Source organism: Lissotriton vulgaris, unplaced genomic scaffold (genome assembly GCF_964263255.1).
Source record: "Lissotriton vulgaris unplaced genomic scaffold, aLisVul1.2 SCAFFOLD_1212, whole genome shotgun sequence".
Classification (NCBI taxonomy): Eukaryota; Metazoa; Chordata; class Amphibia; order Caudata; family Salamandridae; genus Lissotriton; species Lissotriton vulgaris.
Genome location: NW_028241852.1, coordinates 128233 through 142313, shown reverse-complemented (window position 1 = coordinate 142313; position 14081 = coordinate 128233). Strand labels below are relative to the sequence as shown.

Here is a 14081-nt window from a genome sequence, read left to right as displayed (position 1 = left end):
ATGGTATCAATTCATATGGTTATAAAACCAATTCAAAGTAAAAGCAAGGCCTTGGTTCTGTTCTGGCTGTAACAATTTATTATAAACATATCACAAGAGCTTTCTTAAATCACAATTTTTTAGATTTAAAATACAATAGAAAAAATTATTAGGAATAGATAGCTTGATGTAACAATCTTTCTTTTTAACCGTTGAACCGGCAGCCGACACGTGTTTCGTTTCTTTGAAACTTTTTCAAGGCTGCAAATAATGCCATAAGAGAAAGAGAATTTTAATTGTACATGTCCATAAAACATCAGAATCCATAAGGAAACAGGAACAACACAAAATGAATTAATACTAAAAAAGCTCCAGCATTAAGGACTTCAAGACTACACTCTGTTTGTGTCTATTGAAAAAGAAAAGAATAGTGCAGACAGGATACAAGTCACCCATAGTGAAAATTGTGCAAAAAGAAGAAACATCTAGTGCTCTTGTCCAAAACGGTGTTGATCCATCTATTAGGTGGTTATAGAATAAGATGCATCCCAAGATGCTGTGAGATCTATTTAAATAAATACCTTTAAATATTGTCTTGCATGTGCAAAACACAGTCTGTCTATAGAAAAGTCCATGTCTCTGGTATGTAAATTGTCTTTTCCTGTAAATTCTTATATTAGAGAGAAGAATAGATAGACATCTGAGAAAATTATGTCTCAAATGATCGATGGAGAAAGTCCCATATTTCTTAAAAGGAGAGGAATTAGTGTAAATAGGAATATATACCTATATGAGATGTGATCCTCTGCGAAAACGGAAGACCACGTCACGCGTTCTGCGAATTATGTATGTCCACTGGTTGCTTATTCTGTAAATTAGAGCAGAACTCGGTTCATATTTGTTTAACTAAAGGATTCAGTGGCCCTATTTAGGCTTTTAGAATAATAGAGGAATTATAAGTATAGTGATAACACATACTGCATTTTATACGGGACAGGCACTCTAAGTTCGTTTTATTGTCCAAGACATATAAGTATTAAAGAAAGAACCATTGAGAAAGACCTCCAGGCCATTATAAATATATTGTTTAGAAAGACCTTTTCTATTCTGTTCTTGACCATTCACTTCTATCATTAAGTAGGCATATTTTAATGATGGACTAGTTGGAAACGGTCCGCTTATGTAATCCTATCCTATATCCAAGACAGACATAAGTCAAAAAATAGAGTAAACTTACAGTTCTAGTCGTCGCAAAGTCTTGGGCTATGATGTGCCCCTAAAGACCATAAGAGAAAAGTAAAAGAAAAAGAAACATTAAGGGCTGATGAAACCAAGCATGTGTCTAATACAATGTTTCCTTTGCTATCATCATTAAAAACATCATCAACTAAAAAGCCTCCTGCATGACGGTCTATTTTGTTAAAGCATCACCACAAATTATCCTCTATGGGCATACCTCCCAGTCCCCACCAAATATATATAGTGGGTCGAATCATAATAGTGGGGATAATATTTAAAGGCATATATTGTATATTTTTAGTACTTATCCATATAAATTAGGCTGAAAGAATATCAGACCCATTGTCAAAATATAGTGCACTGAGTATTTGTTTAAATAACCTCTCCCTCTCACTTTAGCCGATAATAAAATTCTAACGTAGACATGATGTCTTTTGGTTTCAGTCGCTCAAGTGCTCGTTCAATCAGAGTTCGAGTCCGTGTTATAAGACACATGGAACTAGCCTTCAAACTTTTACGGTGAAAAGTTATTGTACGCATGTAGCCCCACACGGCACGTTTCAGTGGCTCACCTTTTAGATATTAATGCCTCGCTGCGGCGTCTCCTCAGAGTTCTATCATGTACCGCTGGCTTCTATTCCCAGGGCTCATTTTGAGTCAATTACGTCAACGTCACGTGATGCTGACGCCTCACATGACAAATGAGTCATTGTTTGGTCGTAATCACGAAAGAAGGGCTGCTATACCTAGCAAGCCTGTCTTTCTTCAGAAATCTAGAGGCGGACATATTTTTCTAGTATGTATAAAGTTAAGTGACTATGGCGTCATGGACGTGAAAGCATTTTCCACAAAGAAACCAACGTATTGGAACGCATGTAGTGGTTAAAAATATAATTTTAAGGTCCAGTGCTCTCATGCCTTGTACGAAGTGTGAGATACATTGGTATATCAGAGATCCAAAGAAATATAGTAATGAAAAGAAATGACAGTAGAGAAGGAGATCCAGTACTTCAAGGTAAAAGAGTTGATAAAATCGGCTAAAACCCTCCAGTGATACTTAAATAAATATATATTATGGGGCACATTAGGATCGCGGACGGACTTGTGTCCGTCCGCGACCCCAGAGCAGGAGGGAACCTCCGCATGGCATGCGGAGTTCCCTCCTGTGCAATTAGGATGTGACCGCCACCCTGGCGGTCACATCCTCTATTTTTAACATTGCGGCGGGTGCAGCTTCAAGCTGCACCCGCGGCAATGTTAAAAATGCACGCATTGCTTTTGCATGCAGAAAGAGGCAGGCACCGCGCGGTGCCTGCCGCTTTCTGCATGCAAATGCAGGGGGGTACCATAGGTACCCCCCATGTGCACCCCCCACCCCCCCTTCACCTAGGGGGCCCGCAACGGGCCCCCGCAGTGAAGTTCCGTATGCTTTTCCACGGCGGAAAACCCACCGCGGAAAAGCATAATTTACTGCCCATCCTAATATGGTGGACGGTGTCTGGAAGACACTGTCACCATATTAGAGCTTTTCCGCCGCGGTTGTAAGCCGACCGCGGCGGAAAAGCTGCGGACGGAAACCAGGACCCACCAGCCATCCTAATGTGGCGGTGGGTCCTTGGTCAGTCCGCTGCGGTTTTTCCGCATCCTCGGGGCCGGCGGTGGCTTCCGCCGGCCCCGAGGATGCGGAAAAACCGCAATCCTAATGACCCCCTAAGTGTGCAGTTCTCATATAAGCCCTTAGGAGTAATTAAGTGATATAGATGCCCGAAGATTCGAAGTAAAGAGGTACAGATATGTTCCTACTTAAATCATGAGGCCCATTTTTGTTGATTAAATACCTACTGGCGCATGTGTAGGCATATCATACAATTTTCAATTCATTTGTAACATACCAAGAATAGATTCTAATTGTCCTATTCAGTGTCTCATTTAAATTCCTTGATAACGTAGCATTCATAGGTTCTGTTTTTTTCTTTTCTTTTTTTACTTTTTTTATACACTATTCCCTTCCTTGGGTTGTATACAATCCCCAATGTATACAAGACAAATTAAATGGCAATACACATCGATCCCTGAATATGTATATGGAATCATAACAGCAATTTCTTAAGAGAAGTTCAATATCTTGAGGCGCTGCCATAGTTTGTCTGTTTGTCTCTAAACATTTGTCATCTTTAATGCCTCATTAAATTTTATTTATAACATAACGGTCATCGGTTGTCTTGCAATGTCCCCCTCAGATTACATATAGTCTCCAATAAAAAAGATACAGATTCATTGCAATACATATCAGATCCCTGATTACGTATATGACAGCATAATGACAATTAGTCTAATCCCTAAGAAAGACAAACATTTCCTTATCAATGTTAAGACCCCTCTCCACGGTACGAAGGCGTATGATCCGTTGTGCTTCAGCTTTTCTTAGCATCAATGTTTTGTCCCCCACCACTAACATCAATTGTAAATTCAGTGATGTCATGGAAGCTCAAACTTTGTTGGTATGGTCATTATTAAAATGCACCACTAGTGGATAGCTACAGTTGTTGTTCCTGATAGCTCTTATATGTTCTTGAATTCTTTCCTTCAAGGATCGAATCGTATTGCCTATATAAATTTGGCCACAGATGCAACGTAAGCAATATCCTGTATTGCAGTTCATAAACTGAAGAATCTGGTGGGTTATATTGATGTTATATGTAAAGGTCTTGAATTTATTGCATGCAAACTGGCACATGTTGCAATGTGCACATTTGTAGAATCCATCTGGTTTGGAAGAAAACCAAGTCATGCATATTTGTCTAGGTGGTATATAGCTGGTGCAAAAGGGGTCCCTTAACGTTCTATCCCTCCTATATATATTGCTGGGGTATTGTGTCACTATCTTACTCATTGTGCTGGCTAGATTTAGTAGATGCCAATGCTTTTTGAAGATCTTATAGATCTGATGGCTGTGCATGTTGTAGTTCGTAATAATACTGATCTTATCCCTTCTCTTTTTCTTGTTTTGTGAGGCATTGGATTTGTGTAATACAGAATTTCTAGATTTCTGTAAAATTCTCTCCCTAGATTTGTCTAGAATGTAAGAGGAATATCCTCGGTTGCGAAAACGCATTTCAAGGTTCTACAGTTCTTGTCGAAATATACTCCCCTCACTGCAGTTTCCCTTAAGTCTGGTCATCTCCCCCAAGGGGATTGAATTGATCTGTACTGCAGGGTGACCACTAGAAGCATGTAAGAGAGAATTTCAGGCAGTAGGCTTTCTGTATAGTCTGGACATGATTTTATTTTCTTTGGCATAGATCTTAACGTCCAAGAACTCAATCTCCATTTTATCAAATGATAAAACTATCATCTATGTATCTTATCCAATAAACTATAAGTGCTGTAAGTTCTGGGAGTCCCCGAAGCCAAAGGTGTTGAGATTCAAATTTTTATCATCTGGGCAGGTAACAAGACCCAATTTGAAGAATTGACTAAATATCTCAATAACAACACATTCAATCTGAGTTTCACATCTAAATTTGATGAAATGTAGATAGAGTTCTTGGATGTTAAGATCTATGCCAAAGAAAATAAAACGTTGTCCCGACTATACCGAAAGCCTACTACCTGCAATTCTCTCTTACACACTTCTAGTGGTCAACCTGCAGTACAGATCAATCCCCTTGGGGGAGATGACCAGACTTAAGAGAAACTGCAGTGAGAAGAATATATTCTGACAAGAACTGAAGAACCTCGCAATGCGTTTTCACAACCAAGGATATTCCTCTAACATTCTAGACAAATTTAGGGAGAGAAATTTACAGAAATCCAGAAATTCTGTATTACACAAATCCAATGCCTCACGAAACAAGAAGAAGGGATAAGATCAATATGTTTACGAACTACAACGTGCATAGCCATCAAATCTATAAGATCTTCAAAAAGCATTGGCATCTACTAAATCTAGACAGCACAATGAGTAAGATAGTGACACAACACCCCAGCATTACATGTAGGAGGGGTAGAACGTTAAGGGACTCCTTATGCATCAGCTATATACCACCTGGACCAACAACCCTGACTTGGTTATCTACCAAACGAGATGGATTCTACAAATGTGCACATTGCAACACATGCCAGTTTGCATGCAATAAATGGAAGACCTTTAAATATAACACCAATATAACCCACCAGATTCATCAGTTTATGAACTGCAATACAAGATATGTTTTTTATTGCTTACGTTGCATCTGTGGCCTAAATTTATATAGGCAGTACGATTCGACCCTTGTAGGAAATTATTCAAGAACATATAAGGGCTATCAGGAACAACGACTGTAGCTATTAATAATGACTATCCCAACAGAACTTTGACAGGTTTGAGACTCCATGGCATCACTGAAATTACAACTGATGCTGGGGGGGGGGGCGACAAAACATTGATGCTAAGAAAAGCTGAAGCACAATGATTCTTACGCCTTTGTGCCGTGGAGAGGGGCCTTAACATTGATAAGGAAATGTTTGTCTATCCTAGGGATTAGACTAATTGTCATTATGCTGTCATATACATATTCAGGGATCTGATATGCATTGCAATTAATTTTTATCTTTTTTCTTGGAGACTATATGTAATCTGAGGGGGACATTGCGAGACAACCGATGACCAATATGTTATAAAGAAAGCGTATTTGGGCATTAAAGATGACACATTTTTAAAGACAAACAGACAAACTATGGCAGCGCCTCAAGATATTGAACTTCGCTTAAGAACTTGCCGTTATGATTCCATATACATATTATGGGATCTGATGTGTATTGCCATGTAATATGTCTTGTATACGTTGGGGATTGTATACAACCCGAGGAAGGGCTTAGTGTATAAAAAAAGTAAAAAAGAAATGAAAGAAACAGAACCTATGAATGCTACATTATCAAAGAATTTAAATGGGACACTGAATAGGACAATTAGAATCTATTCTTACTATGTTAAAAATCAATTCAAAATTGTATGATATGCCTACACATGTGCGAGAAGGTATTTAATCAAAAATGGGCCTCATGATTTAAGTAGGAACATATCTGTATCTCTTTACTTCGAATCTTCAGGCACCTATATCACTTAATTACTACATAAGGGCTTATATGAGAAATGCACACTTAATATATATTTATTAAAGTATCACTGGAGGGTTTTAGCCGATTTTATCAACTCTTTTATTTGAAGTACTGGATCTCTTTCTCTACTATCATTCCTTTTCATTACTATATTTCTTTAGATCTTTGATATACGAATGTATCTCACACTTAGTATAAGGCATGAGAGCATGGGACCTTAAAATATTATTTGTAACCACTACATGCGTTCCAATACATCGGTTTCTTTGTGGAAAACGCTTTCACGTCCAAGAAGCCATAGTCACTTAACTTTATACATACAAGACAAATATGGCCGCCTCTAGATTTCTGGAGAAAGATAGGCTTGCTAGGTATAGCAGTCCTTCTTTAGTGATTACGACCAAACAATGACTCATTTGTCATGTGAGGCGTCAGCATTACGTGACGTTGACGTAATTGACTCAAAATAGGCCCCGGGAATAGACCCCAGCGGTACATGATAGAACTCTGAGGAGACGCCGCCGCGAGACATCTATATCTAAAAGGTGAGCCACTGAAACGTGCCGTGTGGGGCTAAATGAGTACAATAACCTTTCACTCTAAATGTTTGAAGGCTAGTTCCATGTGTCTTAAAACATAGACTTGTGCTCTGATTTAATGAGCACTTGAGCGACTGAACCAAAAGACATCATGTCTACGCTAGAATTTTATTATCGGCTAAAGTGAGGGGGGCGGTTATTTAAACAAATACTCAGTGCACTATATTTTGACAATGGGTCCGATATTCTTTCAGCCTAATATATATGGATAAGAACTAAAAATATACAAAATAAGCCTTTAACCACATGCGCGCTGTGCTTATTCTGCTGGAATGCTGACTTTTTAAAAAACCCATTGTTCATGACGAGCTGGGCTCGTCATCAGTGTTTGAGGAGGCTACACCATGACCAGCCCAGCTCGTCATCAGCCTCGAAGGGGTTAAATATTATCGCCACTATGATTATTCGACCCACTACATATATTTGGTGGGTACTGGGAGGTATGTCCATATAGGATAATTTGAGGTGATGCTTTAACAAAATAGAATGTCATGAAGGAGGTTTTTTAGTGATGATGTTTTTAATGATGGCAGCAGAGGAAAGATTGTAATAGACACATGCTTGTTTTCGTCAGCCCTTAATGTTTTTTTTCTTTTACTTTTCTGTTACGGTCTAAAGGGGCATATCATAGCCCAAGACTTTGCAATGACTAGAACTGTAAGTTTGCTCTATTTTTTTACTTATGTCTGTCTTGGATATAGGATAGGATTACATAAGCGGACCGTTTCCAACTAGTCCATCATTAAAATATGCCTACTTATTGATAGAAGTGAATGGTCAAGAACAGCATAGAAAAGGTCTTCTAAACAATATATTTACAATGGCCTGGAGGTCTTTCTCAATGGTTCTTTCTTTAATACTTATACGTCTTGGACAATAAAACTAACTTAGAGTACCTGTCCCGTATAAAATGCAGTATGTGTAATCACTATACTGGTAATTCCTCTATTAATCTAAAAGCCTAAATAGGGCCACTGAATCCTTTAATTAAACAAATATGACCCGAGTTCTGCTCTAATTTACAGATAAGCAACCAGTGGACAAAATACGCAGAACATGTGACGCTGTCTTCCGTTTTCACAGAGGATCACAACTCTTATACGTATAAATTCCTATGTACACTAATTCCTCTTCTTTTAAGAAATATGGGACTTTCTCCATCGACCTTTCGAGCCACAATTTTCTCAGATTTGTCCCTGTTCTTCTCTCTAATATGAGAATTTACAGGAAAAGACTATTTACATACCTGAGACGTGGACTTTTCTATAGACAGACTGTGTTTTGCACATGCAAGACAATGTTTAAAGGTATTTATTTAAATAGATCTCACAGCCTCTTGGGATGAGTCTTATTCTATAACCCTCTAATAGATGGATCAATACCGTTTTGGACAAGAGCACTAGATGTTTCTTCTTTTTGTACAATTTTCACTATGGGTGACTTGTGGTCTGTCTGCACTATTCTTTGTTTTTTCAATAGACTCACACGGAGTGCAGTTTTGAAGTCCTCAATGCTGGAGCCTTTTTTGTACAAATTAATTTTGTGTTTTTCCTGTTTCCTTATGGATTTTGATGTTTTAGTGACATGTATAATGAAAATTCTCTTTCTCTTATGCTATTATTTGCAGCCTTGAAAAAGTCTTAAAGAAACGAAACACGTGTCGGCTGCCGGTTCAACGCTTAAAAAGGAAGATTGTTACATCAAGCTGTCTTTTCCTAATCATTTTTTCCATTGTATTTTAAATCTAAAAATGTGTGATTTAAGAAAGCTCTTGTGATATGTTTATAATAAATTGTTACAGCCAGAACAGAATCAATGCCTTGCTAGTACTTTGAATTGATTATATAACCATATGAATTGATACCATAGGTATATTAGAGTGCCGAGGTTGACATATCTTTATTTCATTATTCAATGGATGACCCCTTTAAAAATATCTACTTCCTCAATAAAGGTTCACCCATGTGGGCTGCTGCATATTAGTGGGAATTTCCAATTAGACCCCCCCCCTTCCCTTATTAGGAACCTCAAATGTTTGACAGACTGACAGAGAATACCTTTGAGGACCCCAAATGTAAACTGTCTATGAGGTCAATCTAGGGCATCAACAGCAATACCACCAAAACATTTCAAAACACAAATGCCCATACAATTTAGCTCTCTTTCTGAGATACATGATTATCAGTAGATAGGATGCTTCTACTTTTCTCAGTATACAGAAAAATCACCAATCACATAGCCTAGAAAATCAGGAGATATCCAAATCCCTCAATTTACAAAAAATATATATTTACCTTCTATGTATTTTTGTTACAGCTGCATGGTGTACCCTCAACAGAGATTGACAGCTCTCCAGAGGAAGATCACCAAAGGAGAAGAGAACCTGCAGCCTATGGGCCCCGGTCTCTGTTCACTGAATGCTCTGCCCATATTGCAGGGGGCCTGCACAGAGTTGGCCCTGGTTTCTTCTGTCCACTGAATGCTCTCCCCCCCGTTGCAGAGGACGTGCCTCCTGCTTTTTTAATCACTTTGTTACGAGTCTTGTCTTCTGAATAAACTTCTAAACAGGAATGTGGGGAATGTATTTGCTTGCTGTTCGAAGTGAAGGAAAAACAAAAACTCATTGCATCTCTTTCCTACATTACTTCAGAGGAGGGAGCTGGAGAGCTGTTCTCCCTGCATCCTCATATTGTATCATCCATCATCATCATCTAACTGCATAAGCCAGTAAAATGTACCAGGACAGTATCTCCTCCGACATGGGCAGGGGTTGTGGCATTCCCCCGTCGTTTTCCAAAGGAAATCCTTTTTAAAATGTGTCTTTTTAATAATTTGTAAACATGTTCCTCCCACCCTGGCTCTGGTGCTCCAGGGCAAAGCTATCCTACAACTGTATATTTAACATGTGTGATTGTCTGCTCTATAGTGTGGCGGCATTAGGGGTAGAGAGTGGTAGTACCTGCTTGTAGCTACAATACTGTGATTGATGTGACCTATGTGACTCCAGAAAGCCAGCTTTCTCTACAGATATATTGAGTTAAATAGCACTTGTATTGTAAAATGCACACAGTGGTTTCTGAATCCATTGGTCTGAGGCCACATACAATAAATTAAAAACTGCAGTAGATGCAATAGCCTCCTTTTTGTATCATTTAAAAAAACTACATTTGATAGGTAGTGTTATGTGCCAAATTCTATTGCCACAGATAAATTAATTTAGTAAAGCACAGTAAGTGCTCTTCAATAGACTTTGAAGGAACTCCAAAGAGTGTATGAACCATAGAGGAAGCCGATCCGTCTGCCTCCTAGAACCAAGACTCTGGAACGCCTGTTAACATTAATTGTATCCGTAGACAACATCTGAACATCTGTTTACTTGTGTAGTAATCTGCTCCTTTGCTCAGATACTCAGTATTGCTCCTTAGGTCTTGTGTTGTGATCAAACGGGTGGCACACTTTTAATCTTCAAGCCCAAATACAATATAAGGCAAAGTGAGAAATGCTTGATAAGTTATTTTCAGTCCCGCTTATAATTTGTTGGGACATCAATTACGATGGGGTAGAGTAGAAGAGGAAGGTCAACCGCAAAACAGGGCTGTTTTCAGTTGCAGTGAAAAAAGGACAAAGAAAGGCAATGCTATGCAGTGTAGTTTCAGGATTGAATGGGGAAATTGAACTCTTGGGAAGGAGGACGCAGTAACCCATTAAGTTGGAAGCCACAAGGAGGCACCTTAAATACCACTTAAATCCTCAATGGAGTATTTGTTCTCTTAAAATGTATGCAGTTACCATGAAGTAAGTTGCCTTCCATAAAACAGGAAATCTAAAGACTGCACTCCAAACAAAATCTAGATTGTCAGATAACACGTAATCCCAACATAGAATGTTAATCCTGTAGCAGGCAGTCTCCAGTATTGGGGCATTCACTGAGACAGAGAAGATAGTCAGTGCCACTCTTATGCTATGTATCTCCATTACTACATATAGCCCCTTTATGCTCTGTTTGAGGATCTTGTTTCCCATATTACAGGATTGTCATGATGGTGGGTACAGTTGTCAAACATCACTCAGGTACCATCTCCAACTAAGTAGAATTCTGAGTGCCATCTTGGTGTGGGGACATTGATGTCTCAATTGCACTGTTTTGAAGGGGGCTTACAAATCTCCTTTCTGGGTGGCTGCCAGCACTTCAACTCTGGCTCTTTTGAACCCTGCTGACAGTCTTCTAAGGAATCTATAGGTGGCACTAAAAGTGTGCAAACACAGGAGCTTACAAGTAAGTCACTGTAAGAATATGCTGTCATTACATAATGGTTGTCTTTCGAACATAAGCTGGTAGATAAAAAATGTCAGAAAGTGCTGTAAAGCTCACAGGATTTTTTATGGAACTTCTGTGTGTTAGGAACAATGATTACCCTGACTGTTTGAATTCATATTAAGGACTATAACTTTTAAGTTCACTAATTGCTGATTCCTGAACCACATTGCTAACATTTCTGAGAAAATCACATTAGGAATCCTCCTTCTGTAATCCCATTTTGTTTGTTCAGTTATGTTTTATCCCTTTTAAGAACTTCACTTGTTAACCCTTCCTATAGTTCTTTATTTGTATCCTTCACTTTGAAAACGATGCATGATGAGCCTTGTTGTACAGTCTTATAGAAGCCAATTTTACTGTAGAAAGTAGCCTTCCTTGTTCCTTTACAAAGCTTTGTGGTTTCTATTTTGTATATTAGGATTGGACTGAAGAAAAGCCCTTTTGGAATGTCAAATTGCTTAATTTCTTCACTATGACTGTCATGTTTGATATTATGACAAATGTATGGTATTTAAAGATTATATGATATTAGTGCAATGCCGGATGCCAGTATTATAATGAAAAAGTAATTTATTAGGATATGTACAGTTGAGTAATACCAAATAAAATATGGTTGAAAAATGTCTAGCCTGGTCTCGTTTTTAATAAAATAGCTCCTTTCAGGCTTTCAATGTATTGTGTGATCAGTTGTAGGGAGCAAATAAAGATTTTTTTTCTAGGAAAGCTAATTCTTACACTGTTGAAAAACCATTAAGTCATGAGCCAAGAACAATCGGTTGCCGGAATATCTTCCATTCTTTCTGGGGGACGGACTGGGAGTTAGATGCTCGAATATAAAAAGTGATCTCAGTTGTGTTCATTCTACAATCTCTCTTGGTGGGATGCCTTGTCTTGCTTTCAGTATATATAAAAAAAGCAGGAAAAATATTGGACCCACTTCACAACGGTAAATATACATGAGTACATTTACTCATGTGTAAGTCTACCCCTACACCAATGTGTAACTTTCCAACTTTTTGATATTCACTTTTTCCAAGTACAGATTCACACCTAGTTGTAGACTTGCATACCTGCACCCCGCCCTCAAAAGAGAGGGGCTGGAATACTAAATTGACAAGTGTAAAGTTATTATTAGTAACAAAAAGGTTGGCGACTCTAGTGCAGCTCAATGGATTGGGGCCACCTGCAGGAACCCAGCAGGGCTACGGGTGCCCTGGGGTTATCCCTACATCTTCCAAAATATTAAACAAGTAGGTATTTCGATTGAGCACCACAACACCCAACACATCAATTGAAAAATGAATAATAAATGAGCAGCTGGAGCTACTCTTTTATTATTTACTGCTCCTTGCAAGGAGCGCACCATAATGCTGTGAAAGGGCTTTTTAGATGTTTTATTAGGAGCCTGGAAGCACCCCGAGAAGGGACAGGGGCACCAGCAAGCCTTTCTTAATGTGGGGGGCTTGAGGGAGTGCTGTGGCCCCCAAAAACATTAAAAAATAGTACGTTTCCTCAGTCATTAAAACCATGACCCCAGGAGAGTTTACAATATTTTTTCAAAACACTCCACTGGACTGCAGAGCCCCTTGTGATTGGCTCTATGGCTGCACTTTGTAGCTAGAAAACTGTTAGAAAAAATCCTCATGTCTGAGTCTTTTTCTATGAAAACTTTATTAAAATTTGTTATGTCAATCACTTTTACTAAACATGCACTGTGAATTAATGAAATAGCAAACACAAGGAGATGATGGATGGAGCGATGAAACTTTACAGACACTCACTCCCAGTCACAGATCTGGGTTGAATCCATTGTTGTTCTTTTGCTCACTTAGCCACCCCAGTGGAGACCTAGTTATATGCAAATCAGTCTTGACCCTGTGCCTCATGGGAACAGTCCAGCCCGAAATGCCAAGCCAGGGTCCTCCCTGGACCGGAAACAAGCATACTGGGACCGATTTTAGGACAACACCCCTCATCAGCCAGGCTAGCTTGAATAAAGTGGCAAAGTGAGCAACGGACCCACGTCTGGGCATACTCTGCCAACTTAGGGAGAACAAAGCAAACACAAGGAGATGGTGGACTTCACGCTGAAACTTTTCAGACATTCACCCCCAGGCACAGATCTTGCTTGACCCCATCATCCGGTCCCAGGATGCTTGTTTCTGGTCCAGGAAAGACATGGCTTGGCAGTTCGGGCTGGACTGTTACCATGAGGCACATGGGCAAGACTGATTTGCATATAGCTGTGGTGAAGTGAGCTAGAGAACGATGATGGATTCAACCCAGGTCTGTGACTAGGGGTGAGTGTCTGAAAAATGTCAGCGCTACATCCATCATCTCCTTGTGTTTTCTTTGTTTGCCCTTAGTTGGGAGAGTATGCCCAGATGTGGATCTCTTGCTCACTCTGCTACTAGATTCAAGCTAGCCTGGCTGATAAGGGCTGTTAGCCCGAAACCTGTCCCAGGATGCTTGTTTCCGGGCCGGGGAAGACATGGTTTGGCAGTTCGGGCTGGACTGTTCCCATGAGGCACATGGTCAAGACTGATTTGCATATAGGGCTCGATTAGGATTGCGGTGAATCCGCATCCTCTGGGCCGGCGCAAGCCACCGCCGGCCCGGAGGATGCGGAATCACCGCTGCGGTGAATGAAAAGACCCCCACCACATTAGGATGGCTGGGGGGTCATCGGCGGACGGGAAGACCGTCCGCCGCTTTTCCGCCGCGGTCACCTTCAGACCGTGGCAGAAAAGCTCTAATATGGTGGCGGTGTCTATCAGACACCGCCAGCCATATTAGGATGAGCTTCAGGACATGCCTTTCTGTGGCGCACACGGTCTTTTCTTTGG

At 39.7% G+C, this 14081-nt stretch overlaps 1 protein-coding gene across 1 annotated transcript in view; it reads left to right on the top strand.

Annotated features, from left to right (window-relative positions):
* The window catches only part of LOC147669872 (N-terminal EF-hand calcium-binding protein 2-like), a 420936-nt gene extending 409074 nt beyond the window's left edge, over positions 1 to 11862 (top strand). Inside the window, exon 10 of the mRNA XM_086948186.1 lies at positions 9234 to 11862. Coding sequence (XP_086804312.1) covers positions 9234 to 9262 — 29 coding nt within the window. The 3' untranslated portion in view covers positions 9263 to 11862. The remainder of the gene's footprint in view (positions 1 to 9233) is intronic.
* The last annotated feature ends 2219 nt before the right edge of the window (positions 11863 to 14081 follow it).